The 26,864-nt window shown below is 49.3% G+C and overlaps 1 protein-coding gene across 2 annotated transcripts; it reads right to left on the bottom strand.

The window, feature by feature from the left end:
* Positions 1–222: 222 nt before the first annotated feature.
* Positions 223–10,491, bottom strand: MB (myoglobin). 2 transcript variants are annotated; one of them, XM_064154805.1, is made up of 3 exons: positions 10,349–10,491; positions 1,755–1,977; positions 223–1,061 (listed from the first exon to the last, which is right to left on the bottom strand). In XM_064154805.1, exons 2-3 carry the CDS (start codon positions 1,905–1,907, stop codon positions 915–917), a joined length of 300 nt encoding a protein of 99 aa, XP_064010875.1. In that variant the 5' UTR covers positions 1,908–1,977; positions 10,349–10,491; the 3' UTR covers positions 223–914. The 2 variants fall into 2 exon arrangements, with proteins under 2 accessions (XP_064010875.1, XP_064010874.1); XM_064154804.1 differs by lacking the exon at positions 10,349–10,491 and adding an exon at positions 5,794–5,888.
* Positions 10,492–26,864: the final 16,373 nt, after the last annotated feature.

Below are 26,864 nucleotides of genomic sequence, written 5' to 3'. Positions count from 1 at the left end.
GTCTAGGCTGCTAATTCCCACTGTGAAGTCCGTTAACCCGGTCATGACCCTGTGGTGACATCCGAGTGCCCCATCGCCCCTGGCTGAGACAGATGCCACATGCTGCTTAAGCCATGGACTGACCCTGCAGGATTCAAAACATCCTTCTGCTTTCTCCATCTCCCCCACTTCTCACTGGGGTGCCTGTAAAGCCAGGAGCAAACACAGGACATTGGTGCATGTATTTTTATTTTCTGAGGCACACACACTTCACTTCCCAGTGAAACACAACTTCAGATGCACAGTGGTGGCTACAGAAAGCTACAGATAACAGGAGGAACTTCTCTACAGTTTTGCTGATGTGAGTTTTTGCCAGTCTCAGAGCTGGCAGATCCTAGTGACTGGCTGTATTCACCCTCACAGAGCAAGGCAATGATGTACTGGAAGCTCTCCACAGCAACAGTCTCACCTATGGGATGAATAGGGTGCCATGCTCCTGCTCCCCATCCTGACATCCCTTTCACACCATCTGAGTCAGCCCTTCATTTTCCCGTTCACCACACTCCTCAACGTTGCCCTTGTTCCTCCATATCCCTTCATCTCTGGCCATTCTATTCACCTCTCAGATGAGACTGAGTTTCAGGGAGGAAGAAAAAAAAAAAGGGGATAGGATAGGCAGAAGCTCACAGATAACTCTTTTATTTTTCCTAAGAAAGCAGATTATTTCTCTCATATACATGAAGCCAGGAAACGATGGTTTGTCATGGATATCGCTCTGAGTGCCTCTATGCTGCCTGGAGTGACTCTTGGCCTCTCATCAAAGCTTTCCCACACATCTTGGACAGCCAGTTATGGGAAGTCCAAAAGGGTGCTGGGGAAGCTACTCTAAGATGCATGGGCAGGCCTCCATGGTGATGCTCCTCTGTGCGTATGTGCTAACCCTGGAAACCGAACTCCTTGTACTTGCTGGCCATATCGTTTCGGAACAGCTCCAGCGCCTTCTTCATGGCAGCCTGGGAATCAGCCCCAAAGTCTGCAGCGTGTTTTTCAGCAATGACCTTGATAATGACTTCAGAAATGAACTGTGAGGAAGGAAAGAGAGAAAGAAAAACTGAAGGGACACTCCAAGTTTATTTTCAGAAAAGCCAGACTGAGAAATAGGTTGCAGAGCCTGGAAATATCTTCCAGTTAATTCAGTAGCCCTTCTCACAGTCTCTGGAGAGACAGCAAGGTCTAGCATGTACAGAGCCTGGGCTGGGCAGGAGAACTGGGCTCTATTCCTGGCTCTGACACTGATCTGCTTCATGACCTCGAGTAGACTCTGGCACTTCCCATTCTTTGTCCACCTCATCCATCAAAGCTGAAAATTCATGTCTTTTATTTGTCCAGCACTTACTTTTGTGGGTCTCAGTCTCCAATGGATCCCCCAGGGGCTTATTCTAAATTCAATGTCCCTTGTGTCCAGCCACTGACAGTTCTTATGTAATGTAGCTTCTCAGGCATGCAGCAGCTGTGTGGGCTGTTTATTGTCAAGGGTTGTTCAAACTGGATGTGGTGCTTGGAATGGGAAATGTAAACTTGGATATTTACATACAAATCACATACCATGAGCCCTTTCTGTGCCTCCTCCTGCCTGTACAGAGAGATCTCAGACTTGAGGGGTGGCTCACTGGTGTAGCTAGCCATCAACAGATTAAAATATGACATTCACACATAGCTGTCTTGCACACATTCACTGGATGTCAGATACCAAAATTGCCTGCCCTTTTCCATACCTCCAAATATTTGACAGGGATTTTATGCTTGGTCGCATGGGTTTGAGCCAGGGGCTTCAGCTCTGCCTCATGATTACCCTTCTGCTTCAGGATTTTGCCCAGCTGGGTAAGGACAGTAGCTCCATGTTTCTTCAGGTCTTCAGAACCCTTCATCTGATCAGGGCTCTTCAGGCCTTTGAACTTTTCAAAGCGATCCAGGGTCTCAGGGTGGTCCTTAAAGAGTCTGTGGACAAATGCAGAGGAGCTTGTGAGACCTGAGGGAGCTGTCATCCAGACCAGAGCTGAGGTCCATCTGCTCCAAGTATTTCACTGTATATGGACAAGTGAAGAAGGTGTGACAACCTGCTGCACTCCCCAAAGAAGCTTTTTAGTCCCTGCTAGTAGAGGCTACTTTAACCTGAGAACTACTGACACTTCAGATCCTTTCCCAATTACCACCACTCACAATCACTCCTTTTAGCATGTAGGTAAGCCAGGCAAGCACCTACCCCTACTCTGAATCTGGTTTAAGTGCTTTTCATCCTTCTTTAGGTAGGATGTTCCACAACCTGCTGACAATCACTGCACAGAAGTTTCCTTTCTATTTCTTTTGTGCAGCCTTATTTCTACCATTAGCAAATTATAAAATGCCTCTTGTCTCTGCAGAGCAGAAGCTCCTGACATAGCTCCCTTGAGTGTTGCACTGACTTTAATCCCATCTTTAATCCCATCTTGCACGTACTGTAACATCAGCACTGCCCTTTTCCACTGCCCTGGCTGTGACAGAAACAATGCCCTGAGCATGTCCAACTAAAGCAACAGAGCGAGCGGCCACATTTTGTTTACATAGCTCTGCTAACTCTGTAGCACCAGTCCCTTGGTTTATGTCAAGTGTATTAAGATTGAGACAAGAGCCAAGGCTCATCCTGGTACTGAGAGGTGATTTCTTACATTCATCTGAAGAAAAAACAAAGTCAAATAAACCCACCTGTCTTCACTGACTTACTAGGGAGCCAGGGAGCCGACCTGTAAACCCCTGGCTCTCACCAGGACCTTCTTTCCAGCCTATCTCTCCATTGATCAAGGAAAGAGAGGTCCAGAGGCTACTCATACACACACAGAGACACAAAAAAATAAAGAGCAACCCACACCCAAAACAGCCTGAGGTCTTCCTGTACATCAGTTGGATGGGAGAAGTCACTGTGCCTCCACTCTCTGACCATAGACATGGAGGAGTTTAGTTCCTGCCTTTTTTCCCCAGCCTTCATATCAGCTGCCAGCAGCATGATTCCTCCATCAGGAGCCATGGCACTTCAGAGTCCTTGGGAGCAAGTGTGTAACAAGAGTATTGGGCCTTCAGACATGCTGTTGCCATACCATGCAGTGCTATACACAGACACTATGATCCTGAAATGGAAATGGAATCAGTAAGGTGGAAGAATGGCTAAAAGACAGAAAGGAATCATTCCCACTGCTTCCTCCCTGCTGCATTTCCTAGGAGGCAAGAGGCAGACAGCACTGACAACCAAACCAGTGGGAATTTCACTCTTTTCCTTGCCACTGTTATGGAGTTGAGATGAAAAGGAGATACTGCCTGTCCTGATTATTAGGAGTAGTCTAAAAATGAGGTGCTGAAAGACGTCAGCTCCCCTGCACGACTTTCTTTTCAGGTATAGTGTCCAAGGAGCACAATCCAACCGGTTGAAGTACCAGCAACAGCAGTGTCTGTCTTTCACAGAATCACAGAATTAACCAGGTTGGAAGAGATCTCTAGGATCATCGACTCCAACCTATCACCTAACCCTTCTAATTAACAAAACCATGACACTAAGTGCCTCATCCAGCCTCCTTTTAAACACCTCTAGGGATGGTGACTCCACCACTGCCTCGGGCAGCCCATTCCAATGCCAATCACTCTTTCCATAAAGAATTTCTTCCTAATGTCCAGCCTAAACCTGCCTTGGTGCAGCTTGAGATTGTGTCCTCTTGTTCTGTCACTGGGTGCCTGGGAGAAGAGACCAACCCCCAGCTTTACATCCAGGGGCCCACAGCTCACATCTGTGAAGTGGCTCCCCCAAGTTACCTGCAGTAGTGTTGGCAGCTCCACTCCAGGGTTTCAGATTCCCTCTCACGGTACAATGATTGCACAGCTGCAATCTGCCCTCACAAGTGTGCTGGTGCTGGGTCTACCAAGGGTTGCATCCCAGTTAGAACTGGTAATTTGCCCTGACTATATTGCCATGAGGGCAACACTCTCCACTCTATGATTTAAGTATGGGTTACTACAAGAACATGGAAAGCTCAAGCTATTCTGCAGCAAAAATATCCTATAGATGTGACCACAGTCTTTGCTGGTGTTTCAGTTCAAAGGTCTCCAAAGGGCTTCTGTACACAGGTTGTGTCCTACCCAGAGATATGAAAAGCTTTGGACCTTGAAATGATACAGAGTTATTCCTCAAAATCTCCCTCCACTGTGTCTGTGGCTAAATGATGTCTGCCAGCTCATGTCTTCCAAATATGACATGCTCCTGAGAGTCCTGGACACCTGAGGAGTGTTTGTTTGCTTCCTTTGGAAAACATCCAGTTGAACCAACACTTTTCTAAACATATTCCCAGGATTTGACACCTACCTAAGAAGTCTAAAGGAATGCACACGTGGACACTTGTCTAAACTGAGAGCTCCTAGGCTTCCCTCATCTCTGTCCTCCCTCAGAAGCCCCTTGAAGGAAATGGCATGTGCTGGCTGGGAACGCACAGTCCCAGTGGAGAGGGGCATCATCTGGCTTTTTTGTGCCATGCTTTCTCCTGTGATAGCTGTAAGAAAAATGGCATTACCTTGTCAGCTGGAAGCTGCTTTTACTGTCCTGTGGCCAAAGGACCCATCTTGCCTGTGGGGAGAGCTCAGGTTCCTGATACTCCTCCAGCATGCCTCCTCTAGACCGCATGAGGGGAGAGCTGCTACCCAGCTGCCCCCACCTCTCTCTTCCCTTCAAACAGCAGCTGAAGTGGGCCATGATAAAAAAAGGCAAATACAACAGCCTCCTGCTTTGGAAAAGCTCCTCAAAGCTTTTCAGTGGATCTGCCTGGTGGTGTGGGTCTTTTCTTCAGCTGTGCTTAGGCAAGAAAACCTCCCAAATGAGTGGCATATCCCCACTGCTCTCTTCAGTGTCCACACCATTCCAGCAGATCATGCTGCACACAGGCTGAGAAGGAGATCTGGAGATATTCTCCTGCAAGTATCCATCCCTGACGGTCTTGAAGGACAGGCTAGGATCTAATGCCCACCCTGTGCTGTTTCCCACTGTGCAGCCCTGAGATCCTTTCCAGATTTCAGTTCTCTGATCTGCTGATGGCACCTGAGATGTTCTCCTCTTGGGAGACCAAGACTGCAAAGATAGTATGGTGGGGAGGGTGTCCTCTCCCTTCCTCCCACTCTGACACCAGAACCATGGAGAAGCAAAGCAGAGGGAAGGATGTCTCATTTCACACCCAGGTCTCCAATTCACCATTAGAAGATGAGTATTACCACCCAGATTTCTGGCCCAAAAAGCAGGATGGACAGGGCTCTGCCAGGTGAGACTAAGGTGAGGAGAGGAAAACACTCAGCTAGTGAAGTACTGACATTTTACTGAAATAGAAAAATTGTCCCAGAGGTGATTTCTCCTTCCCACATCCTTCCTTCCCTACTGTAGAGCATCTAAAAGCCTAGGACACTCAGCTTGCTTCAGCACTTCTCACAATGGTGCTTGGCCAATGGAGACCCCAAAGCAGAGCTTTGTGAGCAGAAGCAGAGGGAGTGACAAAGTCCCACCATCTTTTGAAAGCAGCACTGGCCTGCTCCTGCACCCACAGACAGATGGAGAGACAAAAGCACAGCCACTTCACACAGGGAGTAATTTTTAACCCAATAGCAGTGGAAAAATCACCACCCTACAGCAAAGGAAAGAGCCTGTTGAAACAAACACTGCCAAACAGAAGCCCCCATGCTAAATTTTCACCTTCCCTGGTCCCTCACCAAAAGCTCTCAGCTCTACTCTTAGGACCAAAGCTTCTTGCCTACCTCATCAAAACTTCATGCCCATGGCCGGCAATGTCAGACTCCACCTTTCCCCAGATGGTCAGGACCTGCTGCCACTCCTGATCACTGAGCCCCATGGTTCACTGAAGGCAGATCCTGAGCGCTTCCAGCAGCCGTTTGCCTTTCCCCAAAAGGTGGCTGGAGAGCTCACCCCTGGGATTTATAGCCCCTGCTCGCAGACCTACACCTGTTAATCGTCAGCTGGACGTCTTGCTCTGTTTCAAGCTTGTCTAACCTAATCAGCCTCCCTATTTTTTTCTAGGAAGCTATTTTGGGTCAGGTGCTATTGTGGGTGCCACTGATGGCATCATTTCTGCTTTTCGTATTGGTCTGGCACATCTCCTGCTCCAGACAGAAAGGGCACTGCCGAAACACAGTGCCAAGAGCCTGTTCCAGGTTCCCAAGGACCCAGGACAGTGTCAAGCTTTATGGCAGGAGATTCCTGAAGAATACTGTCATCTGCAAGGCTGACACGCCTCTCTCCCCTGGCCTGCCAAGGGCAGGCAGGAACAAAAAGCTGGGACAGCCAGTAGCATCAGCTCCACAGCTCCAAAGGCCTTTCCCATGCTGATTTCCCTCTCTTTTTCCTCTGAGATGACACAAGCCATGTAGTAATAGAGAAGAGCACAGCATTAGAAGAGACATAACCTTAAGAGCTAACGATGTTCAAAGTGGACCTGTCACCTCCTTGGCCCCTGCAGGAGGGAGAAAGAGGATAAAAGCTATAACAGAGCCGGTCACCCTTACCTGTCTGCTGGAGTCCTTCTGCCTGGCTCTCTGGAGACAGTGGCTCCAGGATCAGCCACTGGTGAACCATGATGCTGGAGCCAACAGATATACAGTTGAGACAGGAGGGTAATTTGCAACAGGTCAGAGGCACAAGGACACAGCAGGGCTTCGTTCAACATGCACCCAGACAGTGGTTAACATCTCCAGCTGCCTCTTGGCAAGCCAAGTATGAGTGTTGGGGGAAAAGCCACTGGGATGACAAACAACATGGGTACACTTTGGGACACCTCTCAGCCCCTCTACTCCAGACCTTTCAGGACTGATAGCAGCCTGGTACACCAGCAGGGTCCCCTCCAAGGGGTGACTTCAGTCAGACCACAGCCCAGCTAGCACTGCTGTCCTGAAGCATGCACCTAACCGGGCATTTCCAAAGGGACACACACCACAGGCCCCAGCAGGCAAGAAAACTCACACAAAGGCTGAAGATCCCTGCCTTGGGGGCCAGGAGAAGAGCATGCTACTTAGCCCCCACTGCCAGTGCTGCAGGACTTGAAGTTCATTGCTGCCTCTGCACCCATCCACTCTCTGCAGAACAAGAACAGTGTCTCTGCTCCAGCCTTGCAAGGGGACAGAGGTGCCCACGTGCAGGGGTGATCAGGTAGTGAGGAGTACAGAGGCAGAAATCTTCACAACCCTCAGAAACACACAGGTTTAATAAAAGGAATGGTTTGAGTAAGAAGGGTGGCAAAAGCTAAGTGGAGGTATCATCTGGTGTTTAAATGTAGAGGTAAGGGAATTTTGGCTGTTAGCCTTTGCAAGGCTCTGTCAGCCAAGTCAACCTGTGACCCTAAAGTCCTCCCCTTTTCTCTCCTCTACACACCAGTTCACACCCAAAGACCCACATCCTAAACACTACAGGGCTAAGATTCCAGCCTGGTTTAGCTGTATAAGTGCCAATCTGCTACCAATTACCCAAGCTAAGTTAAACTGATAGAAGAGAGCTTAAGACCTCTCTAGCTCCCTCCTTGTGTCAGTCTCCACAGCATGGTGATGAGAGAGGAGAGGTCACATACCTGCAGCCTCACTCCATAAGCCCTCGGAGCAGTAAAACAAGCACTTGCACCATCCCAGGCTCGACCTTGGGTGGGATCCTGGATAGTGACCCTACTGCTTTACACGCATTTCAGACACAGCAGAAATGTGTTCCTGGTGCATGAGAGACTGCTGCTTATGCACTGAGCTCTGTCATACTCTCCAGGCTGAAACTACTCAGTTGTCATAATGACATTGTTTGAAGCTGCTCAGCTTTCCACTCTCTGTATATTTCCCCTGGGCCGCGAAGCTGACAATCCTGGTACGGACATTAATGCTGAATAGTCAGAAGGCTTGAAAAGAGAATGGGATTCCACCTTGCTTTTGTGGGTTTTCTTTTACAAGAGTATTAGTAATGAAATGAAATCATAATCTCTGCTCCCTAGAGCTTAAACAAATTTGTCTGCAGAAATGCTAAGAGCCCTGCAGTGCACCAGCCTGCCTCTCAGCCCTGCTGCTGTGCAAAGGACAAACAGCTTTAGTACCTGCAGGCCTTTCCTTTCCTGCTTTGGGGCAAAATCTGACGCTTGCATGATCATCTCGATAACCTACAGAGACACAAAAGATTAGTCCCCCCCCACCCGTTAAAAAGCACCAGGCGATTCGCACCCCGTTTCGAGGGGCACCCCAGCTTGTCTGCGGCTGAAAGAGCATCAGACGCATGGTTAACGATCTGGGACATGGTTTTGGGGTGCGTCGCCGGCGTGAGGAGGTTGCTGTCGCTCGTTGCGAACCCCCTCGGGTGAACCGCCACCTCCCAGCGCAGAGCCCCGCGGAGGAGCTCCCCGGCCCGGGCAGAGGCGCCGCAGCCGCCCGGCTCCGTCGGTCAGGGCTTGCTACCATCTAGTGGCCGCGGGCGATAAAGCCACGGGGATCGCAGGCTGCGTCCAAACCTTTGCCTGCGGTTCGGGGGCTCGGGAGGTGGCCAGCCTGTAGCACTCGTATTTCAGAGGCGAGAGAGTGATCCCAGGGCACGCAGGACTGCAGCGTCCCAGTGCCAGCAGCACCACAGGGCTGTGGCTGTGGTTGGGTGGCAGGTGGCGGAACTCGTGTGAGGGAATTGGATATGGTGCAGGGCATAGAAATGGTCTGGTTTCCTCAGAGAAAGCCTGTGTTGGGGGTGACAGGACTTTAGGGTGACCAGGTGGCTTTGTACCCAGCCTTGGGCAGGTCTCAGGCACAGGGATGGTACTGTGCCTTCCCTCCTGCCTTGAACGCTGGAGAAGGCTGGGGTGGTGGGACCAGGGCAGAATAAGATCTCATGGGGCAGATACAGAGCCACAGCTGAGCCTCAGGGTACTGCCAAGGAAGAACACTATCCTAGGGGCTTTGTGGGGCTTCTACTCAAAAATGTTCCAAAAGATGCTCAGGAATGATCTGCCTATCCAGCAGGCACAGCAGGCAGAGGATGGGGCACTTCTGGCAGAATGGAATAGAATAGAATCAACCAGGCTGGGAAAGACCTCCAAGATCATCCAGTCCAACCTATCTCCCAGCCCTACCCAATCAACTAGACCATGGCACTAAGTGCTCATCAAGTCTTTTCTTGAACACCTCCAGAGATGGCAACTCCACCACCTCCCTGGGCAACCTGTTCCAATGGCAAACCACTCTCTCAAATGGTGGCTGCAGTCTCACCTTTCTCTTGCTCCTCCCTCAACAGAGACCATGCTCCAATCCCACAAATGACAATGCAGCTTGTTTTCCCCATTCCTGAGGAATCAAAGAAGTTCTGTGACTTGCTTGAGCCTACAGACAGGCCAGTGAAAGAGAAAGGACTGGCTCTCAGGTATGGTTTTAGAAACACCAGCTGTTTGGTGGTTGTTAATATGGGGCACAGTAGGATTCACAGGGCCAGACACAGGGAGGATCCTGCTCCAAGTTTGTTTGGCCACATCCTTTGTTTTTTTCCTTAAGAGTATTGCTGTTGTGAAAGGAACCCAACCTTGGCCTGTAAAGTGACCACCAGAGAGCATAGCAGTTCCCAGCATTGCCTCTGCAATCAGTATAACAAATCACCAACGGCTCCTAGCCCTGTCTTCTCAGCAGCCAAACCTGCTGTGGGGAGATGTGTACTCAAGAGAAAAGCACTAGCATAAATCATAGATTTCTTTCATGGGAAGTAAGTTCACGAAGTAAACTTTCCTGCACCAAAACCCAGTCCATTTTCCTCAAGAAACAACCCAAGATCACAGGATCAGGGGATATTAGGGGTTCGAAGGGACCCAAAGACGTCATCAAGTCCAACCCTTCTGCCAGAGCAGGACCATATAATCTAGCTCAGGTCACAGAGGAATGCATCCAGACAGGCCTTGAAAGTCTCCAGGGAAGGAGACTCCACAACCTCTCTGGGGAGCCTGTTCCAGTGCTCTGTGACCCTTACAGTAAAGAAGTTCCCTCTTGTGTTGAGGCAGAACCTTCTGTGCTGCAACTTACACCCATTGCTCCTTGTCCTGTCCCAGGGAGCAAGTGAGCAGAGCCTGTCCCCCCACTCCTGACCAGCCCTCAGATGTTTACAAACACTTATTAAATCCCCTCTCAGTCTTCTCTTCTCCAGACTAAACAGCTCCAGGTCCCTCAGTCTCTCCTCATAACACATGCCCTCCAGTCCCCTAATCATCCTTGTAGCCCTCTGCTGGACCCTCTCCAGCAGATCCCTGTCCCTCTTAATCTGGGGAGCACAAAACTGAACACAGTATTCAAGATGAGGTCTCACCAGGGCAAAGTAGAGAGGGAAGTCTCACTAGGGCAGAGTAGAGGTGAAGAAGACCATCCCTTGATCTGCTGTACACACTCTTCCCAAACATTCTTGTGTGCCTACACAGCAAAACAATTCAGAGGAAGAAACAGATTTTAGGAGCAATTTTTTCTCTTTGAAATGGATCTTTCCTGCCCTGGGAGCTGCCAAGGGTCCTGTGGCTGCGGGCAGTGGTAGCAGCAGCCCCAGCAGCGCCGTGACTCTGGGTTGTGTAAAGCACGGCACGACACAAGCGTGGCACACACTGCTGTGCCAGGGGAGCGGTCAGGGGGAGGCTGGGGCTCTGCAAAAGCCGGGAGCATTATATAACACCGACTTACATAATTACCCATTGCATAATGCCCAGGAAAGGGCCCTCCGTTTCTATGGCGTTCTGCTGGTACACTCAGCTGCGCTCGGGCGCAGCAGCCTGCAGCGCGGTGCAAGCGGAGAGGCAGGTGAGAGCCTGCGCTCACCACATGGTTAGCCAGAGAGGTAGGAGCAACAGTAAGAGGCTCCTATAGCCAGGGCAACGCAAGAGCATTGGAGTTCCTGCAGCTGTGCCGCTGACCTCGGCACGGAGGGGACTGGCAGACTGTCAGACAGGAGCACCGCAGGATGCTGCATGCACTGCACGGCGCCCGCCTCTTGCGGGAAACAAGGTGCAGTCTCGCTGGCGGTGGCAGTGGCCAAATACCTTCCAGCCTCTCTCCTCTCTTCCACTCGCTCTCAAACACTATTCTTAGCAGCGTTTGCAAGCAAGGCCTCTTAACGCTGACAGATTTCAGCAGCTGAGAGGTGACCTGAGTCGCTGGCTTAAAAGGAAGAGGAAAGATTAGGAGAAGGAGATTTCAGCATCAGGACAGAATCTGGGCTGTGCGTTTGCAGTTTTGCTATGTATTTATCAGCATCTCAGCATGGATTCTTTCAGGGCTCATGCCCCGTGCCATAAAGTCAGAATTAGCTTACTTTCACTTCAGTGCTCACAGGACCCAGCCTTTGGCAGTTATCAGCCAGACAGTTTATGACTCAGTCATTTTCAAGAAGGTGCACAGGATAACACAGGAGTGACCCACAGCAGCCATGAAGTCGGTGAGGCACCTCACTACGTGACACTGCACAGCACCTGGATGGAGCATTTATTTGCGCTGAGTAGGACACTTACTGCAGGCCAGCACTTGGATTCAGTGGGAGAATAAGGAGAAAAGCAGGAATGCAGGCACCAACCAGAATATTTAGGCTCCAATACAGAAGTTTCTGGGGCTGCATGAGCTCTCTCTAGGGATGCAAACCTCTGAAGGACTGGGGAAAGAGAACACAAAAAGACTGAAGATTTCTGTGGGGAAACTGAGTGCAGTTAAGGGAAGGAGGAGTATGATTAGAAAACAACAGGCAGATTTTAAAGCCCTACCCATCCCAGGAGCAAAGGGAGGAAATTATTTTTTGGAGGTAAGAACACAGATTATGCCAGAGAGACCCTGGAGATCTCTAGGAGTCAGTGGGAAGACATGAAGGAACTGTGGCATACAGCAGTCCCTTCAGCTGGATTAAACTTCGTAACACTGCAGTGACACACAGGGATTTGTGTGCTGCTTCCTGAAATAATAAACCAAGAGGGGAATTCCTCCCTTATCCCCCACTACCAGTGTAATGTTCTAACTAGAGCCTGCCAAGGGACAACTGAAAAGGCACAAAACACAAAAAAATCACATAAAGGCAAAACCCAACGTCCCAATCAGTCATCATGCATGCAGTATTGTATGTCTGCCTGACAGCCTGAACTCTGTAGCTCAAGCTACATGCAGGAGGGCATAACAGAGATGACTGCAGCCTGACTGAGGCTGGGATTTCATAGCATCATAGCATCGTTTCAGTTGCAAAAGACCACTAAGAGCATGGAGGTCAACCACCAATGTAACACCACCATGGCCTTCATGATCAAGTTAGACTGAAATCCAGGCAACTGGAAACGGTGGCTTCTCCCATACCATACCTTATGCCAGAGAGGGTCCTCAACCCCTCTTCCCGATGCCTTGGGAGTATGGGTGAAAAGGGCACCTGGCATGGTGACTTGCCCTGCACTTTGGGTGTGACTGAGTGCATTAGGAGTGGCATAGATGTGTCTGCAAAGGCAGCAGTAATTGCAGCGTGGCCAAGACCAGAGTGACAGCAGCACCAGAGGTGACAGAGCTGAGCCGCCGTGCAAACAAGCACCTTCTCTGCAGCCAGCCCTTTCTTGGGACACATGCAAACACAAGTCCAGAGTCTACAGTGAGCTGGCACTGCCTGCCTGCTGATTAAACTCTCTCAACAATGACAACTTCTTCCCATCAGAGCTCTTCCTCAAGGAACAGGAATTAACCAGGCCACAACATAGCACACAGCTCAGCTATGGGCTCTCAGCCTCCCTACAAGGGGTGAGAGAGCCCGTTGCTGCATGGTGAAATTGGGTGATACAGCCTTGTTCAACCCCAGCAGGTAGGCTAGTAGCCCTCATGGCACCAGCACTTAGTATAAGGCCGTGCTGTATTCATCAGTTGGATTTGGAGGCAATCCCAGCAGTGTCTTCTCCACACTAGCTCGTTATGAGGGCTTGAAATAAACTGGATCAAGCAACTTGTCTGAGTTTAAAGTAAATGCATTTATCCTTTGTTAAGTTTGTTTTGAAACTAGATCAGTTCTGCAGTCTGGTTTGTCACACAGCCAGACTGACACATGCTGACAGTGGGGAAGGCAAAGCTACTTACATAGGTATTGCTTGTGAAAGCACCACCCATCAAGCCATCCTCTAAGACCCTAGGCAGTGTGTCTGACTGATGGCATAGCACACACAGATTAGGGCCTGAGACTTATGGCATGAGACATGAGGAAATAGACACCATTTTGCTTGCAAAATACCCTCTTATCCAGAAAGCATGGAGCTTCTGCAAGATAAGAGCTGGTGGGAAGGCAAGACCAACCCTTCTTTTGTACTGACATTTACACTTGCCTTTCAACGAGCTCCAACAGGTTCTTGCTTCCAGATGCAGTTGGCCCTTTTCAAAGTCCATGGTCTCCTTTTGCATGAGCACTGTAAGAAAAATCAAGGAATGCTGGTGAAAAGGTCTCACAGACCAGATGCTCATTTTGAGGGTGTCTGTGACAAACCGTGAAGTACCAAACTCTGTAGGGATGTTTGTTTATAGTAATCAGTTGATAAACTGCAAACCTAAACGAGGGCTACTGTAGGAGTGTCTGCAGCTACTCGTTGGAGATCTGTGATAAGCAATCTTGTAAAGACCCAGGCCTGCAGTGACCAAGGAAAGCAGGAAGGAGATAAAGGAGAAGCAGGGATATCCTGACATCAGCACAAAGAAGGGTCTGCTTGACCAGAAATGAGAAAGACCCCGGAAGGAAGACTGTGTGAGATGTTCATTGCAGATAGCCATTCCAGACCACCAGGGTTGGAATCGTTGGAATTGGGGTGGAGAATGGGAAAATACTTATGTTAATGAACACCAAGAAATAATTGTAGTAACCCTACCTCCTATAATGAATATGCATGCTCTTGTGACATAAATTGTGGCTTGTGCCAGCATGGGGTGTGCAGGACTGATGGAGCCATCCTGCCTGCACCCAGTGCTGTAATTAAACATACCTACTGCAGAACTCTGCGGGAGTTCTGGGGTTCATTTCACAAGTCAACTGCTTTAGGGAATAGAGAGGGACAAGCAGGTCTCTTTCTTTCTCTTCTGAGAAGCAGCACCAATGTAAGCAGTTCCTAATCCAGTAGTGCTTTCTGTGCTCCACCAGTCTTATGGGGAATGCCTGCAGGGAATCTGAATCCCTCTGGGGGAAAAAAAAAAAGGTGGCAAAAAATAAGTCTTATTCAAGCAGATCAACAGTGGGTGGTGGGGAGCATCCCAAGTGCTGTGCTGGCTGCTTGGCTGCCTAAGCAGGGCATTTACTGCTGAATTTGAGATGGGATCTCTATCCTGCATCTCTTCCCCATTATGGCCATTCTCACGATTTCATCTCACTTTCATTGCTGTGCTCTCAATCAGATCTTTAGACTGGTCCACTTTAGGGTCCTGCTGCCATGACGACCACAGCGGTGGGGCTTGATACTGGCCAAAAACACCAGTGCTGGAAGATCTTACCTATGCTGATCATCCTGGTCCTCTGGTTGCTTTGGTAGTAGCACAAGTAAACCACAGCATCACTGCCAAATTCTTGGCCCATATATCCCTCTCAGATGTTTGGCATCAAGGGTGTACAAATGTCCCAGGCTAGACACCTTCAGAAGACTCACCTGTAAGCATCTTACATACTCAGGATCCACGGCCAGGTAGAAGCTCACCTAATCTCTTCCTCCAACAGCACTAGAGGTAGATGCCCAGGAAATAGGAAGCAGGAACAGCCCCACTCCACCATGGCAACTTGAAGATAAAGGACTTTCCAAGGTCAGATTTGCATGCTTATGTTTAACAGCGTTAGGCAGAACTCTGCAGGAGTTTGTAATTGTTTAATCCTCTTATACATCCTCCCCATTCCAGACACGGCAGCAATCTTACAGGGCAAACTGCGAAAAAACAACCTGCTGACTTGGTGACTCTGTAACAGATTAACCAGCAAGGATAGATAAAAATCTGCCAATCACCTTCTAAGTCTTCACAAATGGCCCATTAAAAGAAACCAAACAACCAAAACCCAAAGCAATAAAAACCCAAAACAATAAAAACGAAGATCCATTACCCTCAAAGACCTCCGTACTGCGCAGGGCTCCCACCTTTGGTCCCTTTGAAATTGTGAGTTCTCCACACGTCGTGGGTTTGGGGTTTTTTTCTTTCTCCTTCTAAACGCTCCAGTGCTGATGGCTTAGCTGGTCAGATCCAGCTGGTCTGTTGCAGCATCTGCCTGGAAATCATAGCATCGGTCAGGGTTGGAAAGGACCACAAGGATCATCTAGTTCCAACCCCCCCTGCCGTGGCCAGGGACACCTCACACTAGATCAGGCTGTCTAGAGCCTCATCCAGCCTGGCCTTAAACACTTCCAGTGATGGGGCTTCCACCACCTCCCTGGGCAACACGTTCCAGGGTCTCACCACCCTCACTGTGAAGAACTTCTTCCTAACATCCAGCCTGAATCTACCCGTTTCTAGCTTTGTTCCATTCCCCCTAGTCCTGTCACTACCTGACAGCCTAAAAAGGGCCTCCCCAGCTTTCTTGTCTTATCTCACTTATCTCACCCTGTGGTCCTTTTATTTCTCACCCGTTAAGGTGCAACAGAGATCTCACCTCATGTGGCAGCTGTAACAGTCCTTAAGTCCATGCTCCTTCTCTGGGTTTCAGCATCAGTTATCTGAGAGTTTACAGCAAGGGCCAAATCACACTGGGTTTATTATCCTCCTGAGCAAAACCTCAGTGTTCACCTGCTGCTCTTGCATATCTGCACCTCACAGAGAGGGCTGTGCTGAACAGACCCAACCTCATGTGTTTATTAGGTCAGAGAAGGTCCAAATAATTTTAAAACAACACAGGCAAGGGATGACACTGGGACCACAGATTAAAAAGTCAGGAGACAAAATGTGAGCAATGAGACTGCAGATAGACCAGAAAAAGCAGATTGACTCTTTGTGGGAAACCCCCCCAGGGATTACAAACATCTCACCCACTGAGCAAAACCTGAGATAAGAGGGAGTCTTTGAGGCCAGGAGCAGAGTTTGGGTGGAAGTTCAGGTGAGAACATGAGCAAGATCTGTTTGGATTTTCTTTACAAAATACCCCAATCTGACTTGAGCAACTTAAGAGGAGAGCAGGAAAGTGAAGTCCTGCCCAGTCTGACGTGTGCAGAGCGAGCATGGGAAGGTGTGATTCCATATCTCTTTCCATTTCAGGACTACAGGTCCTGCTTTTGAGTGTTTCACTTTGTGGACAGAAATGTGCCTTTCATCTGCTGAGTGATGAACCTGATGCCAGAACATTCCAGGTGTTGGCCCTGCATACCAGCCTACTCCCTTAGTAGAGGACTTATGAACCATCACATCCAACCATCTCATTCCAGCTTATGATAAAACCGTCAGAGGATCAAGGCTGCACCGCAGCACTGGCAGCCACCAGACACTACACAAAGTACAGAGGAACGTCCACAAGAGGGAGAGTTGGTGCCAGTCTCAGGCGTGATTTTGAGCAGATGGCACTTTGCTACCTGGCAGTCCTGAGAGCTGTGCCACTCGCTTCACTGTTCCCCTTGCTTCAGCTCAGCAGAAGCGTTTTGTTCTGGAGATATCCCTTTCCAGGTTGTTTCTCCTCCTTCCCTCCCTCCCAATGACTGGGATTTCATCTTCTTTGTGTAGGATATGCCCAAAGGCCACCCCTTGCAGGTGCTAGACGTTGCCATCAGAAAAACACTATGATTAAGACAATTCCTCTGCTCTCACTGGTGCTCTGCTCCCTTTTCTTCCCACTTTTGTTGTGCCATGATGAAAAGATGTGCCCTGTCAGGCCCAGCACAACTGAGAGAGCAGCAGCAGCTGCATCCAAAGGAAGGCAGAGCAGCAAGAGTTCCCTTCCAGAGGGCTCCAGCTGCAGCAGTACTTTCTGCAACCTTCACTTTCCCACCATCCCCCACCCCTTCTCCATCCCCAAATACTATCCTGGGCAAATATCCACATTTATGAACGTTTTGGGGCTTCAGTTCTTAGAGAATTACTGGGGCAGGTAATTTCTTAACCTTCTCTGACCATTCTACTTCTGTTTTTCTCCTGTGCTTCTTGCCTTGCCCCTCTGATCTCTTCTCTTGATCTCTCTGACAATGGCTGGAGCTCTGAGTAAATGAGAGCCCCTCAAACTAGTGACCTTTATCCAGGCCATTCCACTCTAGAGAGATGTCCAGCCACGGCTTGCTTTCCTCAAGTCAGTGTAGGCTGGGGACACCACAAGCTGCTCTGTCAGCAGCTGATGTCTTCCCTACCTCTTCCCATCCATCCTCAGATCTTCAGAGGGAGGAGGTGGTCAAGTATTTGCAACAGGGATGAGCACCTTCCAGCTGCAGGTCCACATGCCTCTGCCTTGCCACGGTCAGTACACCCTGCACCAGGCAGCTTTTCCCAGGGTGAATCCTCCATACTGAACAGTCAGGGCTCCATGACAACCTCAGCTGGTATCTCGCTCTTCTCTTTTTTTCCCTGCTCTCCTCCACCAGGATTTTGCCAAGAGCTTCTCCACTTTGCAGCCTCTGTGGCTGGAGGTGGTCCTTGGTGCTAGTGCAGCACGAGCACCAGTAGGATTGCCTCTGTGGCTCCACAAACAACATCCCTAAGCCACCAAGTCCACAAGCTTACAAGATACATTTTGATGATTTTGCTGAGTGATTTATCAGAAACTGTATTGAAGCTCAATTCCTGGGGCAATCTCCTAACCTGAAATCTTAGAGAAATGTTTCCAGAGGAAACTCACATGAACTGCAGCACCAGGATCACCAAAAGATCTCCAGGCATGACTTCTAACACCTTGGCCACTTTCCAGCCACTGTTAGACTATGACTGCCAGGGCAAGCCTTGCTTGTGCCCAGCTGGCTGTGGCATGGTGGCAGCAGCAGCCACTGCTGATTGTGCAAGTGTGTAGGAGAAGATCAGCTCTCCAAAGGAAAGGAACAAAGCAGGGGAGCTGCTGGCAGAATGGCCCTGGCAAGCCAGGCTGCTGGCTCCCTCTGGGGAGAGAGATTTCCAGCCTGAGAAACAAAGCTGTGGCCTCTTGCTCTGAAGCACATTGCACCTGCTACTACTGGCGTTTCAGGCACTGCATACAAAACTGCCCTGGAGAGAAGCGTTGACATGAAAGTATATGAGCTCCTACCTCTGACCACTGGCCAAAGACCTGGCCTCAGACACGAGCATGCTGCAGGCCCAGCTGTGGACATCAGGCAAGCAGGACAAGGAGAGGTCTACTAAAGGTATCAGCATGCCTGCAGGACTTCCCTTGCAGGACATCCACACTATTGTGACAGACACTGCACATTGAGAAGGGGGGAGGAAGTGCAAATCTGCAGAAGACACAGAGAGTAGAGAGAGATGCCAGCTTCACTGCAAGCCAAAGCCTTAATCACTCTGCTCCAAATTGTAACTGTTGGGCTGGGCAAGCTGAGGCACACAGCTAGCCATTTGGAGCAGCCTGTCACCATCAGTGGGTGCAGAAATGCACAACGTGAAGAACCAGCCCCTAATGCCAGCTCCTGCAATCTGTCACAGCATCTCATTCAGCATTACCTGCTCCTGTAGGGTAACCTGGGCAGGCACAGTGAGGCAGCAGCATAAGCAGCAGCTTAACAAATACAGCTGCCATGGGTAGCACGTTTTAATTTGGCTTTAGGCCTGCTGACAGAAAACACCATAACCAAAAGCCACCAGAGGTTCAGAAGGTGAAGAAGAGAGAGAAGGGGTGAGACAGCAAGGTTATTTACCAAACAGCCAGTGGATATGTGTCATATATCAGGGCAAGAAAAAGAAAAACTTCTACTGCCAATACAAAGTTATGTTCTGTCCAGTGGGGTAGTTTTATAATACACAGTTACTTCATGCTGACTAAAATAGAAGTAATTAAAAGAAAGGCTGTGCTCTGAGGCAGAGTTACCCTGGCACTGATTTCAGGTCCATGGGGAAGCTCTCACTTGTAGACAATCCTAAAAGCCAACCCCCAAACTTCCCTAGCATCTTAGCTACCTGTTGTGTCATTTGAAATAATACTTTAGGTTCAGTTTTAGATCTTTATCCTCATTTCTAACTAACAATTTATCTCTAGTATTTATCCACACAGCCATGACTCACTGCCCTTGTTAACAAGCAAACATCCCCCTATGTGTCTGTGTCACACTGTTCTTCGCTGAGCAGCATTTGGAGTCCAGAGGCAGCTCCCTCCTGTGCGCGTCGTGGGTTCCCTGGGTCAGATTCCCACGCTCTAACCAGGCAGGGTGATGGAGATCTTGCTGTGCAGTGTCAGGCAGCAGAGAGGCAGCTGTGACACTGACCAGGACCTTGCTCTCTGCCCTGATGTAGGACCTGAAGGTCAGAGTTCAGGAGTATATTAAGGGCTAGAAGAGACCTGCCTCAGGACTAGAGCTGGGAACAAGGTTTCCTGTGAAACGTTTTCATCTGAGCACAAAGTCAAACCATGCAGGCCCCTGATGCAACACACTGCCAGCATGTCAAGAGGCTTTTGGCTTGCCAAGAACCTAAAAGAAATATTTTCATCCTGAGTGAGCCTGATATCAATATTTTCTGTCTTTTTGTTCCACTCTATGAACTCAAATGTGAACCAGAAGCCATCTGGGGAGTGAAATTACAACAGGAGTGTGACAGATTAGGCACAATTAATAATCTCTATTAATTTTTATACCCAAGCAAAGATTGTTAATAACTATGGAAACTGTTTACTGGCATTAAAACTTGCCAGAAAAACTTATCTACAAGGCTCATAACTCAAGGTTTGGAAATGTATACATGCAGGGAACAGGCAAAACTAGAGCACTTATTTTCTTAAGGTGGTAAACACAAACACTATACTGGAAGAGAGGATTCTTGTGGTTAATTATACTGCTTATCCACTAGAGGACACAGGAAGCCCCTTTCTGCTTATGGCAGAAGGCAATTAGTGAATTACAAGAGGATTTAAGTATTTACTCACAAAATATTATCAGGCGGTACCCAAAGCATGTGGAGGGGTTGCTGTCGGTGGCCTCAAAGCCATTAGAGGCTTTGGAGTTTCCCAAGGTCTTTTCTCAGGAAGCTGGGAGTCTGTAGCATAGTCTCTGACCTAACTCCTCTTGATTCCTGATTCAGCAGCAGCCTTGCAGAGGGGCAGGCAGGATGCAATGCCATGTGCAGTCTTGGCACAGTGTGGCGCTGGCCATGCAGGCTGATCACGTGCAGGCATTTAGAGCCTGTTCCTGGTAAACTCGAGGCAGTGCAGTTTACAGGCAGTTTCAGGATGCAATGAGGCAGCAGCAGCAGCAGCAGCACACTGTGCTACCTGCTCATCCCTTTTTATCAATACCAGCCCGAGATTAATGGGCCTTTGGACGTGGATTAGCCAATTAGAATGGCACTTTGCCAAGTCTGACCGTATTAGGTGAAGCCAGGGCTTTCATTTTCCTTTCCTGTGGTTGCTTCCCCCAGCATAGAGGGTGGGGAAGCAGGGGAACATGTCTGGACTAGCCAGAATCTTTAGACTCAATGGCTCCAGGTCCTTTGTCCTCTTTCCCACAGTTGCTTCTCCCCAGCGTAGAAAGGGGTGAGAGGAGAAAAACATGCCTGGGCAAGCCAGGGCATAGATAAGCCCATTTTTAGCCTATCAGGCCTACCATGACATGGAGCAAATGCTTTCTTCAATGAAGTATGAAACTTGATCCTTCCTTCCTGTCTTTGCACTGATGTGCATGCATGATCAGCCTCCCTCCATCCCTGCAAGAGCATGACTTTCAACAACTCTTGCAGCAGGAACATGTTAAACCATACTGCCCCAGATCTCCATCATTTTTCATTCCTGTGAGGCACATCCAGGCCATGGCATAGACCAGAGCAGGAACATGTTAAACCATACTACCCCAGATCTCCATCATTTTTCATTCCTGTGAGGCACATCCAGGCCATGCCATGGACCAGAGCAGGAACATGTTAAACCATACTACCCCAGATCTCCATCATTTTTCATTCCTGTGAGGCACATCCAGGCCATGCCATGGACCAGAGCAGGAACATGTTAAACCATACTACCCCAGATCTCCATCATTTTTCATTCCTGTGCAGCACATCCAGGCCATGCCATAGACCAGAGCAGGGAAATGTTAAACCATACTGCTCCAGATCTCCATCATTTTTCATTCCTGTGAGGCACATCCAGGCCATGCCATAGACCAGAGCAGGGAAATGTTAAACCATACTGCCCCAGATCTCCATTTTTCATTCCTGTGAGGCACATCCAGGCCATGCCATGGACCAGAGCACTGTGTGGCAGAGATGCCTCCAGCACCGCTACAGCACACCCACAGTCAGGGGACCCAGACAGCATCCTTGAGCCAGGGCATCGACAGCTTCACAGGGATATGAAAGCCCACCTGGGGACACAGGGCTGACGAGACTGGCCAGGTACAGAGAGGTTGGACCAAAGACCTTTGCTTATCTTCAATGCACACAGCTGCACTATCCCCAGCATGGCCTGACTTAGAAACTCACAGGGGAAAGGAAAAAGAGATATTTTACCAAGGGTAAACACTCACACCAGCTTTGCAGCAGTGTTTTGCTCCCTAGGTGCATATTCCCATCACACTTCAGCAGCCCAATACTTCTACTAACCTTGACTGAGCAGATAACAAGTAAGCTTTGATGGTTGTTTTCTGTCAGAGGGAGAGAGAGAAGGTGGCTTTCAGTCGCTTCTGGGCAGTTATTTTTGTCCAGGAAGCAGTTTGGATTTCTGTATTATTTCTGCATCATATATAATTGTAAATACTTGTAACTACATTGTGTGTATATGCTTGTAAATTTACTTTAAAGCAGTCTGAGCTGATCTGGTAAATGCCAATAGTAGAAGGGGAGGTTCCTTAACCCGCTACAAACTGCTGCAGCTTAGCCCTAGATATGGACTATTCACTCTGATGTGGGAAAAGAACTGGCTGGAAGGCCAGGCCCAGAGAGTGGTGGTGAATGGTGCCACATGCAGTTGGCAGCTGTCACTAGTGGTGTTCCCCAAGGATCAGTGCTGAGTTGTGTCAGGGGAGATCTAGGCGGTATGTTAGGAGGAAGTTCTTCCTGGGGAGGTGGTGGAGTCACTGTCCCTGGAGGTGTTCAGGAAGGGCCTGCACGGGGCACTTGGTGCCATGGTCTGGTTGATTGGACAGGGCTGGGTGCTAGGTTGGACTGGATGATCTTGGAGGTCTCTTCCAACCTGGTTGATTCTATGATTCTACGATTCTATTCTTGTTCATACTCTTGGTTGTATATATATATATATATATGTATATATATGTATATATGCATGTATATAAGGGGGCATTTGAAACAAAGCAATCTAATTACAGAATAAATCTTTCACTGGAAATGAGCAGACATTCAAACCCATTTGCTGACATGAGAGATGATCTGAAAGGAGCTGTGCTGTAGGCACTGCACGCCGCTCAAATCCAATTTAAAAATACACGTTGTAGGAGCAGAAATAGCCTTGACCCCAAGCACAAACACAGCATGGGGACAAACCTCTCCTGTAAAATGCCACTGGTGATTCGCCAGGCAGCTGAGCCCAGCAGCAGTGGAATTGCATCACCCACCTCTGTGGGTGCTGCTGCGATGGACTCATGTGAACACCACTGCAGCAACATATGCACATTCCCATGGCAGGCCTTGCCCAGCAGCTGCTTCAGTTTTGGGGCCCCAGACTAGGTCTCAGCTTTTCCTGAAAACCTAAAGGAAATTCCTGTCCCTTTATGTATGAGACCTGACCTCCAACTTCTGGCAAGCTGAGAGAGATCCAAAATGACTCTTGCTACCTTTGCCATACCTAAACTATTGTGCCATCTAAATGACAGGTGAGAGCCAAGTAGTGTGGGAGAAAATAACCTTTTGGCCCTTAAATACTGAGGAGCTCGTGTCCAAGTGTTCACACCCCAGAGCTGCTGAGGAGCAGATGGATGCAGGAGCAGCAGCTCCAGCTCCAAGCCCACCCAGTTGTGCCGGTTTGAGGCTAATTGGAATATTTCAACGAGAGAAATTAGATCACTGCCTGTGAAAAGTAATTAATAGCAATGTTTACATCACTCATTGCTTCTGCTGAGGGACATAAGTAGCCAAAATGTAAGGGGCACTTCTGAATTCTTCTTTGGTCTGTGTGTATGGCTGCATCTTGCCTTAACTCCTCTATGAAATCTGTGCAACCCAATCAAACCACTTCCCTTTAGATTCCTTGTCAGTTTCTGACATCTCACCTCAGACCTCTGCAGAAGTAATCACAGGAGGTATACGGAGCTTTATCTGGTCATTTCAGAGATAAGGGGTGGGTTGGAAAGGAGAGGGGTTGGTTGGGAGCCCTCCTGAACAGTCTGGCTGTTTGAGAGGGGGTTTGAATTTCTGTACTGCTTCTAACTTGTATATAACTGTAAATATCTGTGACTATTGTGTACATGAGCTTGCAAATTTGTGCTAGGCTGTAAAATACAGCTTCACCCTTATCACAGAATCAGTCAGGGTTGGAAGGGACCACAAGGATCATCCAGTTCCAAACCCCCTGCCATGGGCAGGGACACCCTAGCCTAGAGCAGGCTGCCCAGAGTCTCATCCAGCCTGGCCTTAAACACCTCCAGAGATGGGGCCTCAACCATCTCCCTGGGCAACCCATTCCAGGCTCTCACCACTCTCATGCTGAAGAACTTCCTCCTCATGTCCAGTCTGAACCTACTCACCTCCAGGTTTGCTCCATTCACCCTAGTCCTGTCACTCCCTGATATCCTAAAAAAGTCCCTCCCCAGCTTTTTTGTAGCCCACTTTAGATACTGCAAGGTCACTAAAAGGTCACCTGGGAGCCTCCTCTTCTCCAGACTGCACAGCCCAAACTCTTTCAATCTGTCCCCATAGCAGAGCTGCTCCATGGCCCTTCTCTGGACTCACTCCAGCATCTCCACATCCCTCATGTAATAGAGGCTCCAGAACTGGATGCAGTACTCCAGGTGGGGTCTCAGCAGAGAGGAGTAGAACTTCCAGCCAGCTGAGTTAGTCTGGTGAATCTCGAGGTGAGGAGAACTCCCAAACCACCACAACAGTATACCTGGAGATTCACCCACTCCAAAAGCTTTGGCTCAAACCCTAGTGGCTTCTGAGGCAGCCATGAGCTTGTAGTAGAAGGGGATGGAGGCATGGCCCCAGTGTTGGTGAGATGGGCTGGGAAACAGGAGCTCTAGGGCCACACACCATCCATGCAGGGGAAAACCAGCTCTGAACAGCCAGAGATTGTGCTGGGTCCCTATGGGAACAAAGAGGTGTGACCAGACGTGTGTGACTCCACATGGGAAACACAGCTACAGGCACGCCTTGGTGCAGTGCAGAGATACAAGAGGTATGAGGGAGCTTTGCAGACTCACCACACACACAGGAAACCAGCCAGGTGTCAATGGGGTAAGGCACAGAGGAAAACCCTAAAGGAAGGAACTCTGGGATGGGAAAATGTGAGTGCATCACACAGCAGCGCTGAGCTGCTAAGCCCACATGCTAGGGAAGACATTAACTAAGCAACACAGTGCCTCAATGAGGTCATCCTGACATCTAATGACCCACACACTTTGGTATCAGAAAGATGTAAAATTGCAGTGATGGAGATGAAAACAGGAACATCAGTGGCTCCTTGCTCTCTACAGCGCTAATACCAATGAAGTCAACTCTGGGTGTGTGGTACAAACCCCGTTCAAACGTGAGTGAGAAGCAGGAGGCACCAAGTGGGCAGGGGCACGCAATGCCTCCGCTCACAGCTTGTGCCCTTGTCCATCCTTCCACACTAGCCTCCAGCCTGTTATCACCGGGGCAAACAGGGCCATCCTTGCTCTCCTGTACCTTGGGTTCGGGATGAAAGTTCAGAGAGCCCCTTGCTCCCACTCCCTTCCAGTTCCAGAATGCCTCCCCAGGGCTACTCTGCCATGCTCACCAGGCTGTGTCTTTCCCTCATCATTCGGTCACCCCTTTGATCTGTTTTTTAGCATTAGGATCATTTGCTCTCCAGATTTCCCACCCAGGGTGCTGCTCTGTTTGCATGAAGCAGCTATAACCTGACCACCAGTGGGCCAGGTCTGAGAATGAGTCCTGGGTTTGCTGCTCTTTACTGGTGAGTGACTTTTGTAAGGCCAGAGAGGAGAAGCCACCGGTCCTGTTCCAAGTGCGACTGCAGGGCTTCAGTCATGCAGCACAGCTCTGGCTCTGGCAATGGCCTCCCTGCACACAGAGCCAGGAGATCTCTGCAACAGCAAAGACATAGAAAACTCACCATGGTTTTGGAGGCAAGGGTTGATTACTCCAAACTCTGGGGCCTCTCCAGGCTGTTTGCAGAAACACTAATAAAAGTAATGGAGAATAACTGTTCTGGGTAGAGGAATCCCAGAAATACCCAGGCCCTGACTCCCCTGGGAGGCAAGACACAGCATTGAGTGTTCAGGGCACTGCAGAGTCCTGCAGCCACATCCAGACAATCCATATGCAGAGCAAGTGGAGGGGATGGTCTCTGTTCTAGGAGAGGCAGACTATTAAAACACCACTCAAAATCTGCCTGTCTGCTCAAGCCCTGTTGTTCTTGTGGGTCATTCCTCTAGGGACACTCACAACACGTGATTTCTCCAGCTTAGATGATGAAATGATGGTCTTCAAAAGTGCTACTATTTTTCCCAAAGCCTAGAATGAAGTTGAGGCCAGAAACACCTCTGGCCATGAAACCTGGCTCTGGGTATGTGAGGACTTTGTCCCACGAGGACTGCCTGTGGCTGAGAGAGGGCAGAAACAAAAGGTTTCAAAAAGCCAATCCCTGCTCTGCAGCACTTTCTGAGCAGCCACCTGCCAAAGAGCCAAGCAGCTGGGACAGCATAGGAGAGCTCAAAGCCCAGGACCTGGTCACTAGCAAAGCAGAAGAGGGGAGACTCACCCATCAGCTCTTCTCTCTTCCTGGCAACTCTCTGTATATTTGGGCACAGATGCTCAGACTCGTGCTGGTAACTGATCTAGAAACCTGTGGCCCCAGGAGACCTACACAGGTGCAGTTGCAGGGAGAGAACACGGAGGTGGACTCAGGTGGTGAGCAGTGTCTCCAAGGTTCGCTCCAGGGATGTACCGTACCAGGGCTCAGCTGCTTTCCAAAACATGCCTTCTGCACGCCTAGGCCTGCTGGCATCTCAGCCTTGGCAGTGTCCTCGAGGCTGCTCTGTGCCTTTAGGGCCTCTCAGCTTTAGAGTCCCCAGTAAGGGGACACAAAGTCAGACAAGTGCACAGAAGAGCCAACTACCTCAGCTCTTCCTAAGGAGGCTCAAGTATGAACCCACCACGCAGTGCTCAGCTCCAGGTAGTGCTGGGTGCTGCTGCCTCACAGGAACAACCTGGCTCTTTGGCCCTGCACCACAGGCACAGGAGTCTATACTCCAGGGCTAATCAGCTGCCAGTGAGCAAAGGGATGCTCAGCCAAGGTGGTTTACTTTTGTCCAGGTAATTCATTTCTAGTGGAGCGTCCTGGGGGAAAACATCTCCAAGGGACTCTCTAGCAGGATGAGAGCACACCAAAGATGAGCAAAGCTCCAGAGCACTCACTGATTTTTCTATAAGCAGACTTACTGCCCACCTGGTAGAGGAGGGGATTGGTTGCCTTTCCCAATACAGGAAACCAGGGGAGGCTTGCTGCTCACTCCCAGCCACAACTCAAACCTTCAAATGCTTCTTCTCCCCTGAAATGGGAAACATTTGAATATGTGGGCAGAAGAAAACCATAAGCAAAGCTCCCTGAGTGCTGA

The sequence above is a fragment of the Pogoniulus pusillus genome, chromosome 15 (genome assembly GCF_015220805.1).
Source record: "Pogoniulus pusillus isolate bPogPus1 chromosome 15, bPogPus1.pri, whole genome shotgun sequence".
Lineage (NCBI taxonomy): Eukaryota > Metazoa > Chordata > Aves > Piciformes > Lybiidae > Pogoniulus > Pogoniulus pusillus.
The sequence above is the reverse complement of the archived record's forward strand: the minus strand, read 5'-3'. Positions and strand labels throughout refer to the sequence as shown.